This window comes from Dendrobates tinctorius, unplaced genomic scaffold (genome assembly GCF_039654945.1).
Source record: "Dendrobates tinctorius isolate UK_male_01 unplaced genomic scaffold, ASM3965494v1 ptg000009l, whole genome shotgun sequence".
NCBI classification, from domain to species: domain Eukaryota; kingdom Metazoa; phylum Chordata; class Amphibia; order Anura; family Dendrobatidae; genus Dendrobates; species Dendrobates tinctorius.
Window position 1 is genome coordinate 3,381,121 of NW_027361677.1, and position 18,168 is coordinate 3,399,288.

Consider the following 18,168-nt stretch of genomic DNA (forward strand, 5'->3'; position numbering starts at 1 on the left):
ATTTTAACCCCGCGCGTTGCAATTTACCAAACAATTTTGCCCCTTACATAATGGGGAAAAAGTGTGTGTGTATCAAGCCCCGCCCCTCATTATGATGTCATAATGGTTGCCATGGCGACACTGATGTCATCATAGGTTGCAAGCCCCGCCGCTCCTTATGATGTCATAATGGTTGACTATGGGATGGAGGATGTGTGATGGGTATATGGGCACTGGACTATGGGATGGAGGATATGTATGATGGATATATGGGCATGGGACTATGGGATGGAGGATGTGTGATGGGTATATGGGCACTAGACTATGGGATGGTGAATATGTATGATGGGTATATGGGCACGGGACTATGGGATGGAGGATGTGTGATGGGTATATGGGCATGGGACTATGGGATGGAGGATGTGTGATGGGTATATGGGCATGGGACTATGGGATGGAGGATATGTATGATGGGTATATGGGCACGGGCCTATGGGATCGTGGATATGTATGATGGGTATATGGGCACGGGACTATGGGATGGAGGATAATTATAATTTGCTATAACTAACCACAGTTAGTTACTATGCCTGGGCAGCGCCGGGCTCTTCAGCTAGTATAAAAAACGGATTAAAAACACATGTGACATGCACAAATGTGAACAAGTCGGTCGGACAGTGTTCACACCACCCACTGACTGAAACACAAAAAGAAAACACAAAATGACTAATGTGCAAAAATACCCTGCAGTAAAAAATATGACAGTAATCAGCAAGTGCTGGTAAAAAGATGACAACAAATACAGGGTATTTAGTCGATACTTTTTTTGCAAAAAAAGTGTGCACCAAGCCACTCCACCTCGTCAAGGTAACCCTTATTGGAGCAGTCCCTATCTAATTTATTTAAAACCTGAACATATGAACAGTGTCTAAATGAACAGGATTCAGACAGGCGCTTCCTAGTATGGGCACGCGGTGTAAGACGGCTCTTTATGTGCATGTGCATGTCACACGAGAGGGGTGGGGTCTCTCAAACCATGCATAAGCAAGGAAAAAATGGATTAAAAACACATGTGACATGCACAAATGTGAATAAGTCGGTCGGACAGTGTTCACACCACCCACTGACTGAAACACAAAAAGAAAACACAGAATGACTAATGTGCAAAAAATACCCTGCAGTAAAAAATATGACAGTAATCAGTAAGTGCTGGTAAAAAGATGACAACAAATACAGGGTATTTAGTCGATACTTTTTTTGCAAAAAAGTGTATACCAAGCCACTCCACCTCGTCAAGGTAACCCATTTAGACACTGTTCATATGTTCAGGTTTTAAATACATTAGATAGGGACTGCTCCAATAAGGGTTACCTTGACGAGGTGGAGTGGCTTGCTATACACTTTTTTGCAAAAAAAAGTATCGACTAAATACCCTGTATTTGTTGTCATTTTACCAGCACTTGCTGATTACTGTCATATTTTTTACTGCAGGGTATTTTTTGCACATTAGTCATTCTGTGTTTTCTTCAGCTAGTATGGAATAAAGGATCATCTTCCAATATGGCCACTCATGTCCCTTCATATGTTATATGTTTAGGAAATCAGCAGGAAGAAAAACACTGCAGAAATGAAGAATCTCAAGAGAATATACAGAGATTTGTTGAAGAAACTTTTGAGGCCTGTGAGGAGTTGACCACTAATATAAGCCATGACCCTACAATAGGTCCTCCCATCCAGAATCTGAAGGCTGAGATGCCTCCTGACATGGATCCTTATCAGCACACAGCTACAGAAAGAGGAAGCAATGTTGGAAATAACGGCAAATTGTTGGGTATGGATGCAGGATCTGGCTGTGTCACACATGGTAAGGACTACACAATGGATGAGCAATGACTGCAGGGCATCATCCCTTCTGGTGACAATATGACGATAAGAATTCTGGCTGATTTAAAGGGGTTGTCCAGTAAAAAGAAGTTAGCACCTATCCAAAGGAAAGCTGATAGCTTATTGATCGGTGAGGGTCTTCATGCTGGGACCCACATTGATAAGCAGAATGAGGGACTTCAATCCCCTTTATGATAGATAGGCAGTCCACGTGCTAGACTGCCACTTCATTCCCTAGGGGCTGCCAAGCTCTGCATTCAGCTTTTTTCCGACAGCCCCACAGAGAATGAATGTTGCAGGATTAAGGCACCCGACCTGACGCTTCATTTTGTAACGGGGATAATAATTAAACCGTTCTGCTAATCCCAGTGGTTGAATGCCCATCGATTAGCAAGTTATCACTTATCCTGTAGATAAGTGATCACTTGTTTTTACTGGACAACCTCTTTAACTTGCCCTAAATTTTAGAGCCCCAAAAGAACCTTTCCAACACACAAAAGTAGATTTATAAAGTACTGTATATACTCGAGTATAAGCCGACCCGAGTATAAGCCGACCCCCCTAATTTTGCCACAAAAAACTGGGCAAACTTATTGACTCGAGTATAAGCCTAGGGTGGGAAATGCTCCATAGATTATCTCCCCATATGGTGTCCCCAGAAGAAGCCCCATAGATTATTCCCCCATATGCTGACCCCATAACAAGCACCTTAGATTATTCCCCATATGCTGACCCCATAAGAAGCTCCTTAGATTATTCCCCCATATGCTGACCCCATAAGAAGCTCCTTAGATTATTCCCCCATGTGCTGCCGCCGCTGCTGCTGTATGTAAAAATAAAAAAAATGACATACTCACCTCTCCGTCGCTGGGTGTCAGATACTCACCTGTCCTGCGTCCATGGCTGCTCACCGCTATCTGCCACGTCATCGGTCAGTGACGTTCAGACTGCCGGGGGCGTGGCGCGCACAAATCACGTCACCGCGCCCTCTGCTGTCTGAAGTCACTGACCGATGACAGACAGCAGCAAGCAGCCATGGACGCAGGACAGGTGAGTATCGCTATACTTACCCGTCCTGAAGCTGTCTCTTGAGCCCCCAGCTTCTCCGCGCTCTCTCTTCCTGCGTTCAGCGGTCATGTGATACCGCTCATTAAAACTCATGAATATGCGCATATTTAGGGAGTTTTAATGAGCGGTACCATGTGACCGCTGAAGGCAGGAAGAGAGAGCACGGAGAAGCTGGGGGCTCAAGAGACAGCGTCAGGACGGGTAAGTATGACCTGACACCCCCTCCGACCCCCCCCCCCCCCCCCCCGGTGTATATGACTCGAATATAAGCCGAGAGGGGGACTTTCAGCCCAAAAAAATGGAAAATCTCGGCTTATATTCAAGTTTATACGGTAGCTAAAACGAAGAACAAAAGCCCACCTTTCCTAAGGGTATACGCACACGCTGCGGATTACTCTGCAGATTTTTTCACGCGGATTTGGCTAAATCCGCAGGTAAATCCAAAGGTCAAATGACCTGCGTTTTACCTGCAGATTTTGTGCAGTTTTCCCCTGCGTTTTTACACCTGCGTTTTCCTATAGTGGAGCAGGTGTAAAAACGTTGCGGATCCACAAAAAGAATTGACATGCTGCGGATTTGAACCCGCAGCTAATCCGCAGCATGTGCACTACTTTTTTGAAAATAGGTAGACTTGAATGGTACTGTAAATGCAGCAGAATCTGCTGCGGACCCACAGGGCCAAATCCACTGTGGATCCGCAGCAGAATTCGCAACGTGTGCACATACCCTAAAGCTAAATTGCTCATAAAAAGTGCTCGCCACTCATTTCCTTTTATTACTTGTCCCCATGCAGTTTCCATTAAAACCGACAGGCAGATTATAAACAAATTATTGTTCAGTCACTGTGCGTGTTTAATAATTTGATGATTTTCCACTTTGGCAGGTGACGATATTTTACTACAGATTTGTAACCTTTTGGATGCTGTTTATTTTAAAACCGGACTAAATTTTTGGGTAAACGTGAGCAAAAAGGTGTAAACTTTAACCCCTTACAGACATATAGCATACTGGTGCATTATATGCCGGCTCTCTGACTTTGATGCGGGTTCATTTGCCAAGCCTGCAGCTGATGGCTGCGTTATTCAGCCATCATGTGCCTCTAACATCTGCGGGTGGAGTGGACCATCACCCGCATCTCTTAACATGTTAAATGCCGCTGTCAATTTGACAGCGGCATTTAACTCTTGCCAACAGGGGGGCACACCATTCTATGCACCCGTTGGCGCTTCCAGTGACGTGATCATGCAGATGGGCTGCCATGACAGCCAAGGGTCTGCTGAAGACCCCCGTGCCTGTCGTTACGATCCTCCTGTGAAAGCCAGAGTTTACCTTGCATTCAAAGGAGATCATGATTTCTACTATGCATAGCAGTGCTGATGGAGCACACACACTGACTATAGCAGATAGTCTATATCTTCGTTCAATAATTTGCTTAATAGTAGATATAGGGGTGTGTTATGAATGAGTCACTGTAGGAGGCAAAAACAGAAATGCTAGCTAAGTCCAGAAAACCAGAGAAGTTGGCAGCTATCGGATTGCAGACCCCTGAACCTATCAACAACAACTAGCAGTAGCCTTGGGGGGTTCCTACGATGCCCTAGACCCCTCGATCACAGCCGGAGAACTGCCTAGCCTAAAGACAGAAAGGGAAATCTAAACTGCCCCAGAGCAGACCCCAAAGCAATAGGCAGCCCCCAACATATAATGACGGTGAAGCAAGAAGGAAAAAACACTAACACAGATAGAAAGATAGACTGAGCAAATGATGGGGCCCAAGCTAACTAGATAGGACAGGATAGGAAAGCTGCTGTCTGCAATCCGCGAAAAACCCTATGAAAATAAGAGCCAACAGACTGACATAGAAAAAGGCCCTGAAGACGCTAGGCTTCAAAAAGACTGTGTCAGTACTCAGGTATTTTCTGAAGACAGAGCAACCGACAAAAAAGGAATTCAGCTCACCCCAGCAGGGAATGGCAGAATCCAGAAAAGCAAGGCAAACTAAAACCAAAACACAAATGCAAAAAGGCAAAGCAGAAAACTTAGTGTCATGATCCCAGTGCAGGTTTTTGAGCTGCACACCGGGGGTTAATGTCTGGAGCTCTGTGCTGTGTCTCTGACATTATAACTGGCCTACAATTTTTTTTTTTTTCCTCCTCACTTCTGCAGCATGGACCCAATGTGTGCTTTATCTGAGCAGGTGAAAAGCTTGACTCAGTCACTGCAGAAGCTTAGTTTGGAACACCAAGCTCTGGCCCAGTCCCAACGGCGGGTTGAGGACTCAGTTCAGGGGGTACTTTCCGCAGGCTTCCAGCAGGTGGGGAATAGAGATGTCATTTTAGTCCCACCTGAAACCCCGCTTAAATTGCCAGATATATTTTCTGGTAACAAGGATGATTTCAGGGCATTTAAGGAGGGCTGTAAGCTTTTTTTTTTCTTTGAGACCCCGCTCCTCTGGGGATGAGAAACAGAGGGTGGGGGTGGTGATGTCCCTGCTTAGGGGGTCCCCACAAGCCTGGGCATTCTCGCTTTCCTCTTCTGCCCCTGAGAGAATGTCTGTGGATGCATTTTTTGAAGCCTTAGGGCTTATTTATGATGAGCCTGATAGAGTGCGGTTGGCTGAGGACAAAATGAGGAGTGTCTGTCAGGGGGAGCACTCGGCCGAATGGTTCTGTACTGAATTCAGACGTTGGGCAGCGGAGATTTCCTGGAGTGATGCCGCCCTTCGGGGGCTGTTCCACAGAGGCCTGTGTGATTGTCTGAAGGATGCTTTGGCACTCCATCCTCCGCCTGACTCCCTGAAGGATGCCATGGTCCAAGCGGTTCGCATGGATTGCGGGCTAGAGGCATTATGCAACGGGAAACGCCCTTATTCTTCAGTGGAGATGAGACCCAGACTCTTCCTATGGCTATGGAGGTGAGCGCTGTCACCTGTGAGGGAAAGGAAAGAAGACGCCGCCGGGAAAAGCAGTTGTGCTTCTATTGTGGGAAATCTGGACATTGGAAGAAGGACTGCCCCTCCTGTCCGTCATCCTCCAAGATGGCGGGAAACGACTAGGTCTGGGTAGTAATCGAGGAGGCTACCCAGACCTTCAGGTACAATTTTCCTCATGTGCAAAAATGGTGCTGCAGGTGGAACTGGAACTTGGTTATGGTCCTGTTCAGACTACTGCTTTTATTGACTGCGGTTCGGCTGTGAACCTGATTGATACCAAGGTTATGACTCTTAATAAGATAGGGACAGTCAGGCTTCACGATCCTGTTAAACTTGTGGCAATTGACTCATCTCCTCTTGCCCAAGACTGTATCTGTTGCAGGTCTGCTTTTTTCTCTAAAAGTGGGTTCCACTCATGTGGAGAAACTAAGTTGTCTGGTGCTGGATAACTTGCCTGCAGGACTGGTACTGGGGATGCCTTGGCTTCAACGCCATAATCCTACCATTGATTGGGTTACAGGGGAAATCACTCAATGGGGATGCAATAATAAATGTGGTAACCGGGGACATCTTGTTAACGCTGTTAAATCCGTGTCTGTGTCGTCTGTCGATCTGGAAGGTATTCCGGAGTACCTGAAAGATTTCGAAGACGTTTTTTCCAAAAGTGAGGCTGAGGCGCTGCCACCACATAGACCCTATGATTGTGCCATTGATTTAGTTCCCGGAGCCAAGTTACCTAAGGCTCGATTGTTCAATTTGTCTGGGCCTGAGCGCCAAGCCATGAAGGAGTACATAGCTGAGAGTCTCCGCAAAGGGCATATCATGCCTTCTGTATCACCTGTGGCAGCAGGGTTCTTCTTTGTGAAGAAAAAAGATGGTGGTTTGCGGCCGTGCCTCGACTTTCGGGAACTGAACAAGATAACGGTTAGGAACTCTTACCCGCTTCCCCTCATCCCAGACTTATGTAACCAGTTAGCTGGGGCCCAATGGTTCTCCAAGTTAGATCTGCGGGGGGCCTACAATCTGATAAGGGTTCGGGAAGGGGACGAGTGGAAAACGGCATTCCTCACATCAGAAGGACTCTTTGAGAACCTGGTAATGCCATTTGGGTTAACTAATGCACCCGCTATTTTCCAAAATTTCATCAATGTTGTGTTTTCTGATCTGATAGGCCGTTTTGTTATTATTTACTTGGATGATATTTTGGTGTATTCCCCGGACAGTCAATCTCACTTGCAACATCTAAAGACAGTTCTCCAGAGACTCAGGGAGAACCAATTGTTCGCCAAATTGGAAAAATGTTCGTTTTTTGTACAGGAGCTGTCTTTTTTGGGGTTGATTGTGTCCTGTGAGGGGTTTCGTATGGATCCTAAGAAGGTGCTGGCGATTGCTGACTGGGTTCAGCCTCGAGATCTCAAGGGGCTCCAGCGCTTCTTAGGATTTGCGAACTATTACCGGAGATTCATTAAAGGTTTCTCACAAGTGGTGAAACCACTCACGGATCTTACCCAGAAGGGAGCTGATGTAAAAAATTGGTCTGTACTCGCTAAGGAATCCTTCTCAGCGATTAAGAAATGTTTTATGTCTGCCCCGGTGTTGGTGCAACCTGACCCGTCCAAACCATTCATTGTGGAGGTGGATGCTTCTGAAGTGGGGGTGGGGGCTGTGCTGTCCCAGGGTCCAGCCACCCTTACCAATCTCAAACCCTGTGCCTTCTCCAAGAAGTTCCCTTCAGCTGAGAAAAACTATGATGTAGGCAATAGAGAACTTCTTGCGGTCAAGCTGGCGTTTGAGGAATGGAGGCACTTTTTGGAAGGGGCGGCTCACCCTATCACGGTTGTCACGGATCACAAAAATTTGGCATACCTTGAATCTGCTAAGAGGCTTACTCCCAGACAGACCCGTTGATCACTTTTTTTTTCACGATTTCAGTTCTCAATTACTTTTCGACCGGGGTCCAAAAATGTTAAAGCGGATGCCCTGTCCAGAAGTTTTGATCCAGTGTCTCCCCCTGAGCCGCCGTCCTCCATTCTTCCCCCAGGGGTGGTAGTGGCGGGGGTCTCAACTGAGTTGGAACAAGAAATCCTTAGGGGTTTTTGGTGGCCTTCATTAAGGTCCGATGTCAAGGAATTTGTTTCTGCTTGTGGCATATGTGCCCGTTCCAAAAGCTCGCATAACCAGCCGGCTGGGGAACTCATACCTTTACCTGTTCCTGATAGGCCATGGACTCATCATTCCATGGATTTTATTACCGGCCTTCCACCTTCCAGGGGCAATACCGTGATCTGGGTGGTGGTGGATAGGTTTTCTAAACAGGCCCATTTCATTCCCTTGGCAGCATTACCTTCAGCAGAAACATTGTCAAGGTTGTTTGTGCAGCATGTGGTCCAATTGCATGGGGTACCCCTGAATGTTGTGTCTGACAGAGGTGTGCAGTTTGTGGCCAAATTTTGGAGGGCGTTCTGTATGAAATTGGGCATCTCACTCTCCTTCTCGTCGGCATATCACCCGGAGAGCAATGGTCAGACAGAACGCACCAATCAATCCCTGGAACAAATTCTCAGGTGTCTGACCTCCGCCAGACAGGAGGATTGGTGCGATGCGTTACCGTTGGCTGAATTCGCTTTTAACAACCGGGTGAGTCAGTCCACCAACATGTCCCCATTCCTGATTAACTATGGCTTAAATCCGCATTTTGGGGAGTTTTCTCGGGTGGATTCCGGTTGTCCAGGAGCAGAGGGGTCCGTTCAACGGTTAAAAAACCTCTGGGCTGAAGTCCAGCGTAATATCTCTCGCGCCCAGGGGAGATACAAATATTTTGCGGACAAAAAGAGAGCCTCGGGAGACATGTTTCAGGTGGGAGAGAAGGTTTGGCTCTCCACGCGTAACATCAACTTAAAGGTACCATCAGTTAAGTTGGGACCAAAGTTCATTGGTCCGTACGAGATTATGGAGATAGTCAACCCTGTGGCATATAGGTTGCGTCTCCCCGCCTCCTTAAAAATATCTAATGTGTTCCATAAGTCTCTGTTGAAACCAGCAGGATCTGTCAAAGAGAACTCTGAGACTGTTGTTCCTCCAGTGCTGGTGGAGGGTCAATTGAAGTATGAGGTCGGACATATTGTGGACTCTCGGCGGGTGTGCCGCTCTTTACAGTACCTGGTCCACTGGAAGGGATATGGACCAGAAGAGCGCTCATGGGTCCCTGCTCGCTCGGTACATGCAGATCGCCTGGTTCAGGCGTTCCATGCCAAGTACCCGGGGAAGCCTGGGGGTCCAGAGGCCCCCCGTTGAGAGGGGGGTACTGTCATGATCCCAGTGCAGGTTTTTGAGCTGCACACCGGGGGTTAATGTCTGGAGCTCTGTGCAGGTTTTGACCTGCACACTTGGGGTTAATGATTGTGGCCTCTTTCTGGTTCTGGGAGAGCTTCATAAACCCCTGGGTAGCTTCAATCCCTGCCAGTTATACTTTTGCCTTGGGCCTAGTGTGCTGACCCCCGTGTGCCTGTTTGTTGCTATAGCTTGTTTATATGGTTCTAACCCGGCTCTGTTTCCCGTTGTGAGTTTGCCTGTTGATTTTGTACTGCGTTATTATCTGTGTATGACTCATTGCCTGTGACCTGACTACACTCTGCTCGCCCCTCTTGTACCTTGCAGCTATCTGTGTATGACTCATTGCCTGTGACCTGACTACTCTCTGCTCGCCCCTCTGGTACCTTGCAGCTATCTCTGTGTGTGACTCATTGGCTACGTCCTGACTATTCTCCCTGTCTATGCCCCTTGGTAACTTTGTCTCGCAGTTACTCTGCTAGGAATTGTCTTGCAGCTCCTATCTCTGTGGAGTTTAGGCCACGCCTCTAGCAGTCACGTGCTTCAGGTCCTGCGGCTCTGAAGTATGCATCTATTCGATTGCTGCCCGCTCCACAGGTAGCTTTGAGCACGCTTTCGCTTTACTCAGGACACGCACACTGGCTCAGTGAGCAAGCTCAGTGCGGTGTCTCTGACACTTAGCTTTTGAGGAGCAGGAATCAGACTGGTCTCCTAGAATTCCACAGAGAAATCACTAGCGAGAAGGAAGGGCGTCGGCTGCCTTATATCCAGTCAGAGATCCCCGTCGCCCAGTCATCCTCTCCCAGCTCAGGTGCTTGGTAATCAGCCTCACTACCTTCCTTCACCAGAAGAGGGAGTTCATCAGACCTCAATGGTGAAGGGGGAAATGAACTCATAACAGGGGTGTATGGTGCTATATACTGTACATCTGCTGATGGATGTGTAAATTGCTGACCATTTGGGTCAAAATAGTGAAGGAAGCGAGGAAAAGCACCGAATAAATGGTACAAGGAAGTACAGAAACATAGCTTTGGAAAAGGAAAATGGTTTTATTGGACAAGAAGGTTAAAAATGGCACTAGACGAAAAAGAGTGCCCGCAATAATATACAAAAAAAATCAACAAACGCTACTTGTATCAAATGTACATGGAGGGCTAGAAAGAATGCCAACAGTGCAAACTGCATATATTCTGGGTGTGCACCGCTCTTTCATCCAGGACCACCCAGGTAACCTTATATGCAGTTTGCCCTGTTATCATTCCTTCTAGCCCTCCATGTTCTTTCTTGTGCATGGCTGTTTGGAGTATAACCCCTTTTGATCTATTAAATTAATATGCTCATACTCGTACACTTTGTGAATTACTCTACTGTGTGACTCTAGAATTATACCTTAACATAGATTGATCTATTTACATCAGATTTATTGGCAACTGTCCTTACAGGGTATTAGTATCTATGATTTTATTCTTATTTGTTGGTTGTAGGCATCTTTCCCAACCGTAGGCAACTCTCTTTTTGGATTATATGCCTTTTCTCTCGTCTAGGGATACATTATTTTTATGTAGTAAGTATATGTGCCTTTGATTGAGGGGAACTCTGGTATACCACAGGTGGTATTTATTATATAATATATGATGTACCTTGCAAAAAACAATTCTTAAAATAAATTAAAACACTATTAAAACAAGTGCAAACAGAGTATCACTACCAAAGCAGGAATGAATTAGGGATCCATAGAGTGCAAGACTTGAGGTATAATAAAAGTGCATATAGTGGGCTAGTACCTACTAATACTGTTTCGTAAGAGGATCCCGGCCTGCTGCCCCTATGCGCGTTTCACCTTGTCTTCGTCAGGAGTCACTCTATGCACTTTACGCTGCTGGGCCACATGTACCTTATTACGCTCTGACATGTACTCACTCACATGAGGATATTACCCTCTACTAGGCTCATGCACAAGTACCTTATTATGCTCTGACATCTACTTCCTCACATGAGGATATTAGCCTGTACTAGGCTAATGGAGTGGCTGGTCAGATACAATCATGTGTCTTGGTTGGCTTTATTCTTTTTGATATTGCGTATACACCTATTGATTAATCAATTCCTTTTGCGATATATTAGCTGAAGAGCCCGGCGTTGCCTGGGCATAGTAACCAACTGTGGTTAGTTATAACAAATTATAATGATTATATTGCACATAAAAACACTTCACATCATATATTCAACACTACAGATTTGCAACACAAATTGACTAAACGATTACCCAAGTATTGATAATATTTTATTTTCAACGAGCCTTTTGATAAACAACGTTTTTGGTTTTTCCTTTCGGTGCAAAGATGAACAGATTTTTGGCAGTTCCAACTCTTGAACAGATCACGTAAAGTTGACCATGAGAAAAGCATGGAGATTGCAAATCGATCCTTACTACTTTCAAGGACTGTCCCTGAGCATTGTTAATGGACATTGCAAATAGCAGTTGAACTGGAAACTGGAGGCGTTTAAAATAAAAAAATAAATCAGACGGAATGAGTGTAATTCTTGGAATGAAAATGTCCTCTCCTTTGGCACATCCTGTTTCTGAGCTGTGTATCTAACCCTATCCTGTGTGATAATGTCTACTGAGCTGTGTACCTAATCCTCTCCTGTGTGATGCTGTCTGCTGAGCTGTGTATCTAATCCTATCATGTTTTACTGACTGCTCAGCCGTGCATCTAATCCTATCCTGTGTGATACTGACTGCTGAGCCGTGTATCTAACCCTATCCTGTGTGATACTGTCTGCTGAGCAGTGTATCTAATACTATTGTGTGATACTGTGTGCTGAGCTGTGTATCTAATCCTATCCTGTATGATACTGTCTGCTGAGCCTTGTATTTATTCCTATCCTGTGTGATACTGACTGCTGAGCTGTGTATCTAATCCTCTCCTGTGTGATACTGACTGCTGAGCCGTGTATCTAATCCTATCCTGTGTGATACTGACTGCTGAGCCGTGTATCTAATCCTATCCTGTGTGATACTGTCTGCTGAGCTGTGTCTCTAATCCTCTCCTGTGTGATACTGCCTGCTGAGCCGTGTATCTAATCCTATCATGTGTGATACTGACTGCTGAGCCGTGTATCTAATCCTATCCTGTGTGATACTGGGCTCCCCCTGCAGTCTGTGTCAGAGGGTGATCTGTGTTGGCACGGTAATAAATTGTGTTATTTCCAGCTTTACAGAAGGACGATAACACCATAGAAATGATAAGAATAATAGGCCTCAGTTACCACAACTGTCTACAAAGAAAACTGTTGCTGATAGCAACCAATCACAGCTCATTTTTCATCTTTTAAACAGCTCTGGGACAGCGTGGCGAGTTTTGAGTGGCGACGTTTGTGTTTCGACTTTTATGTGGTGAGGTTGGTGTATGTGTGGTGAAATGTGTGCTGAGGGTGGTATATGTGTTGAAGCACGTGGTAGTGTGTGGCGCATTTTGTGTGTGTGTTCATATCCCCGTGTGTGGTGAGAATCCCATGTCAGGGCCCCACCTTAGCAACTGTACGGTATATACTCTTTGGCGCCATCGCTCTCATTCTTTAAGTCCCCCTTGTTCACATCTGGCAGCTGTCAATTTGCCTCCAACACTTTTCCTTTCACTTTTTCCCCATTATGTAAATAGGGGCAAAATTGTTTGGTGAATTGGAACGCGCGGGGTTAAAATTTCGCCTCACAACATAGCCTATGACTCTCTCGGGGTCCAGACGTGTGACTGTGCAAAATTTTGTGGCTGTAGCTGCGACGGTGCAAATGCCAATCCCGGACATACATACATACATACACACCCACATTGAGCTTTATATATTAGATATATATACTGTATATGTTCTTTAGCTGTACATTCTTTACTATGGAACCCAAATTAATTCCTGCTTTGGTAGTGATACTCTTTTTGAACTTGTTTTTATAATGTGTTAATTTATGTTAATAAAATGTGCATGTTTAAATATACTCTATGATCCCCTTTTGCTGTAATCAGCCTGTTGGGGCCTTTTTATATTGCTTGTTGAGTTTTTTGACCTTCTACTAAACCCATTGAAATAGGGAAAGCTTGGTGTCTTACAATATGTATGATGTGCCTATCTTTCTGCTGGCATAATAGATTACATACCTTGCCTTATCCATTTACACCATCTATGTTCAATGATATATATTAGTTGAGTTTGCCTACCTATTATTAACATAACCAGTATTACCTTTGTGTGGTCCTTTAGGTATTACTATATTTTATACAGTGTTTAAATCAGGATATGCACCCTTCAGTATTTTAAAGACGCAAAGTAGCCAGATGCGAGCATGAACGAATATTCATCAAAAAATTAATCCTTTATTATATCATAATGACCAAATTAAACACACTGACAATAATAAAACCAAATGCCTCTTGTGTGAGGAACGCTTTGGGGTACAGTCCTTGGTATGTACTAATTATTATGCCGAATGCAATTATGCATACAGACCAAAAGTTTGTAATGTACCAAAAAATCCTTTTCAGTGCAATGGAGTTGATTTATGTTATCACCTATACAATTGTATTTCCAGCCGGACAGAATGATGTCTAGCACTAACATGTGACAAACTCTGTATGTACTGTAAGTAAGTCATCACCTGTAAGAAACAGCCATAGGATATTCTAAAGTGCCAGTGCATAGAGGGTTAAATCCATATAGTGAAACCAAAATCTAACTATAGGAATGTGATATTAAATGGGAGGAATAATCAATAAGGTTACAATATTATGATGGCAACCACAAAAAGGGTATATATTTATATCAGGGCATCTCCTCAGATAAATGTATACTGTCATAAGGTTAGTATGATGAACAGTTTAAGGTACATATTTATGTAAAGACATCCCCTAGGTAAACCTCTGCTATTATGAAGCGAAGAGCAGAAAGCCCCAGGCGCTATATGCTCAACTTGTGCAGTACAAAAGTGCAGTGAAACTCCACAAAAAAGGGGGGTCGAGACAGATTACTGTCCGTGCTATGTAACTTACGGTTAGCAAAGAAGGGTCTGTCCCACATCCTCAGCCCCGACGTGCGTTTCGACCACACTTCATAAAGAGGCATTTATTTTTTTTTTAGTATAGCTAGTGTGTTTAATTTGTTTACTATGATATTTTAAAAGATTTATTTTTGATGAACATTCGTTTGTGCTCACGTCTGGCTACTTTGCGTCTTTAAAATTTTGAAGGATTCATAGTGGCACAGCCTGATTTTAAAATTGCCTTGGTAACACAATACCGTGACATGGATCACAGGTTTTTTTTTTATTTAATTACATTTGATACAAGTAACATTTGTTGACTTTTTTATTATTTTTTTTTTTATATGAATGCGGGCACTCTTTTGCGTGTAGTGCCATTTTTTACCTTGTTTGTCCAATAATTTTTTTTTTACTTTTCGAAAGCTACCGTATGTTTCCATACTTTGTTGGATCATGTATTCGGTGAATTTTCTCCCTTCATAGCAGTACTGAAGCTTTTACTGTGTGCACAAGTGATCGTAAGATCGCAGCTTCAAGTCCAATGAGGGGACTATTAAATACAGTGAAAAGGTAAAAAAAAAAAAAAAAGTTTTAAAAAATATTTACATTTTTTTAAAAAAAAAGTTTGCGTATCCCCCCTAAAAGTAAAATAATATAAAAAACATATATTTGTATCGCTGTGTTCTTAAAAGTCCAGATAAAATAAATTAATCTGATCAGTAAATGAGAGCAAAACAAACTGAAACGCCACAATTACTTTTTTTGCCCGTCACAACATTACAATAAATGCAATTAGAGGCAATCGAAACAACGTATCTCCTGTGGTGTAATTACTACTGTGTCCGCTAGGGGGCGCTGTGTGGATGTCCCAAGAGAGAGGATGAGTGGCAGAATACTGAGTGGCCGTTGTGTATCTCAAAGTGGGTGGCTTTGAGATGAAGGCTTGGTTATGTGCTGATCAGCAGAGCTGATCTTTCGTGCCTATGTGTTAGGGAGAAGCCTTCAGGCAGCTGGAGAGATGGGCGGGTTCTAGCTGCCTACAAATCCACCCAGGGGTGTGCCTGATAACACCTATAGTAAAAGGCTATGTGAGTATGTGAAGGACCTGTGATGAGGTCATAGCCATGTGACCCGGTGGGCATGGCTACGGACCATATATGGTGGCTAGGGTAGGTCACATGTAGTGAATGCTGGGACCTGATTGGTCCAGTTTGGAAGGTCTCGTGAGGAGAAGGATCTCCTCGCTAACAGCCTGTGGAGCGGCTGTGCGTGTGCAATGGCGATGTGTGCCTGAGAGCTCCCTGGAGGGAACTAACTAACGTATGCGATGGTGAAGCCGCATAAGGAACCCTGACGGGTGAGATAACGCTGAGGCTGATTAGCCTATACAGTGGATGCTATGCTGATATGAACTGTATGTTGTATATTGCTGCCGTAGTTTATGACGGTGAATAAACCTCACGGACTGATATGGTTTTATGGAAAACCCGTACCAGATGTGATTTATTTGCTGCCAAGCGAGTGTCCCCCAACCATGAGTGACAGCGCTACCTCACATTCCCTAAAAATGGTGTGAATAAAAATGTCCGCTCAGTGCGCAGAAGATTAGTCTGCATCTTTGGTATCTGCGCACTTGTACTGTTCTAGAGAATCATATTGCCAGGTCAGTTTTATCGTGCAATGAATCTAATATATAATTACCTCGTCATGTCTTCACATCCTGTTCCATCTAGATGTGTCCGGATCCCAGAATTCCAACCGGCGGAAGTTCACCGACCGCCATATTGGGACACCCAAGTGATGGGTGTCTCAATATGGAAACTGCTGGTGGTACCAGCCGACAATACTGACATTACAGCAGGGGATCACAGAGGATTCAGTTTGTGAGGTAAAATATTTCAATGATTGTTTTTAAACAATATTTTACCTCACAAAATATATCCTCTGCGATCTCCTGCTGTAATGTCAGTATTTTCTTTTTCTCCCCTGCCCAGGAGCTGTGGTATGTTCTGTACACGGTCAGACACAGGGGTGAGAGAGACAGAGCACTGGGGGGGGGGGGGGGAGACAGCTCAAATGGGACAGCACATGAGGGGAGAACACAGCACAGGAAGGAGAGAGACAGCAGACAAGGGGGTAGACAGGTCAAAGAAGAGAGCACAGATTGGAGAAGTCAGCACATGGGGAAAGAGAGAGTGGATAGGTGGGTGAGCACATGGGGGAGAGATTCTCAATGCTGCAAAGTCTGCCCCCATCGTGACATTACCACCTTGCCGATGCGACAGCATTGGGCCTCCATATAGTATGGTAAATAAATAGAAAAATCAACTGTGGAATGGCACTTTTTTTGCAATTTCAACAACCTTGGATTTTTTTTTCCTGCTTTCAATTGTTGTATCACATGAAAAAATGAATGGAGTCATTCAAAAATGCAATTTATACCAAAAAACAAACTCTCATACAGCTATGTAGATGGAAAAAATACAAAAGTTTTGGCCTTTGGAAGAAGGGGAGGAAAAAAACAAAAATTGAAAATAGCCCCATGGTTAAAGGAATTAAGGTGAAGGTTTTTTTCAGCTTCTCTCTGGTGTGTAGGTTACCTCATATTCTTCATCTTTGACTACAATTGCCACACAACTGATCCCATTATATTTTTTAGAGTCACAGGCGGAGATGAACAAGGAAGGTTCCCTGACCACTGGACTGGCTGATGACGAAGAGATAGAGGTTGTCCCTCTGAAGGCCACAGAGAGGCTGTACATTGATGTATGTGAGACTGACCTCGCAGGTCATCAGTTACCTAAATCACTGCCAAAAATATGTCTCATGAATCGTATTGTGAAATTACTTCTCCGAATAGATTACACTTGTGCTGATGACAAGAAAAATAATGACAATTTCACCACTCAACATATTTAAGATACACTTTGCCCACAAACCATTAAAATCTGCATTTGTCTGAGTAAAAGCCCTTTAATGCCTCTTTCACACATCCGGTTTGTGCCGTCAGGCACAATCCGGCATGTGTGTAAAAAAAGGATCCGTTTTTTTTTTTTTTAACGCCGGATGCGTTTTTTTGTCATTGAGAAGCACATGTGCCGGATTGCGCCGCATGTGCTTCCGTTTGTTCCGGTTTTTACCGGATCCAGCAGAATTCTCCCGTCCGGCGGCCGGACAGGGCGCATGCTGCAGCGTTTTTTTGTCTGGCGCAAAAAGCCGGATGCGGCCCTCCTGGCTCTGTGGGACAATGTTATTCTATGGCACATTCCGGCCGCCGGATCAGGTTTACACCTGATCCGGCCGCCGCATGCACCATTTGACCCTGTGCGCATGCGCAGAGCGCTCTCTCTCTCCTTCCTCTCGCTCTCCTCTCTCTCTCTCCTCACCAGCCTCGCTTTTCTTCCCCGACTTCTTTACAGCTAATCCGGCGCTGTAAGTTGCGCCGCATACCCTGCGTTCCCAGCCGCATCCGGCTCTCCATCTTTTCGCCGCACCACGCCGGATTTCCAACACCGGATGTGTGAAAGAGGCCTTACATGGACCGATAATATCCATACGAGCGTACATTAGAGTACACATTCCGTTTATCGGCCCATGTGCACAAACTGCCAATCACTTGATTAATGAGCAAAGTGGATAGTTTATGCCGGTATAATGGTCATCGTTATCTACAGCACATTGTCTTGTGTAAGTGGGATGTGCTGCTGATCAGTGGCGTACCTAGAGTCCGATGGCCCCCAGTGTAAGATTTGGACCCATAAGGACATACATGTTGCACCTCCTCCCCCATTAAGTAGTAATGTCCCTCATCTTGGGCTCATTAATGGAATAAATGCCCCCCCATCCTGGGCCCATCCTAGTATATATGTCGCCCATTCTGATATATATATGTACGCACATACATATATACATACTGTGTGTGTGTATATATATATATATATAT

General features: G+C 44.7%; 1 protein-coding gene across 3 annotated transcripts in view; it reads left to right on the top strand.

The window, feature by feature from the left end:
• DNAAF1 (dynein axonemal assembly factor 1) overlaps positions 1-18,168 on the top strand; it is a 69,332-nt gene that overhangs the window by 27,856 nt on the left and 23,308 nt on the right. For all 3 annotated transcript variants that reach the window (XM_073581878.1, XM_073581893.1, XM_073581886.1), the window contains exons 8-9: positions 1,577-1,843; positions 16,885-16,991. In XM_073581878.1, the coding sequence (XP_073437979.1) occupies positions 1,577-1,843; positions 16,885-16,991 (374 nt within the window). The remainder of the gene's footprint in view (positions 1-1,576; positions 1,844-16,884; positions 16,992-18,168) is intronic.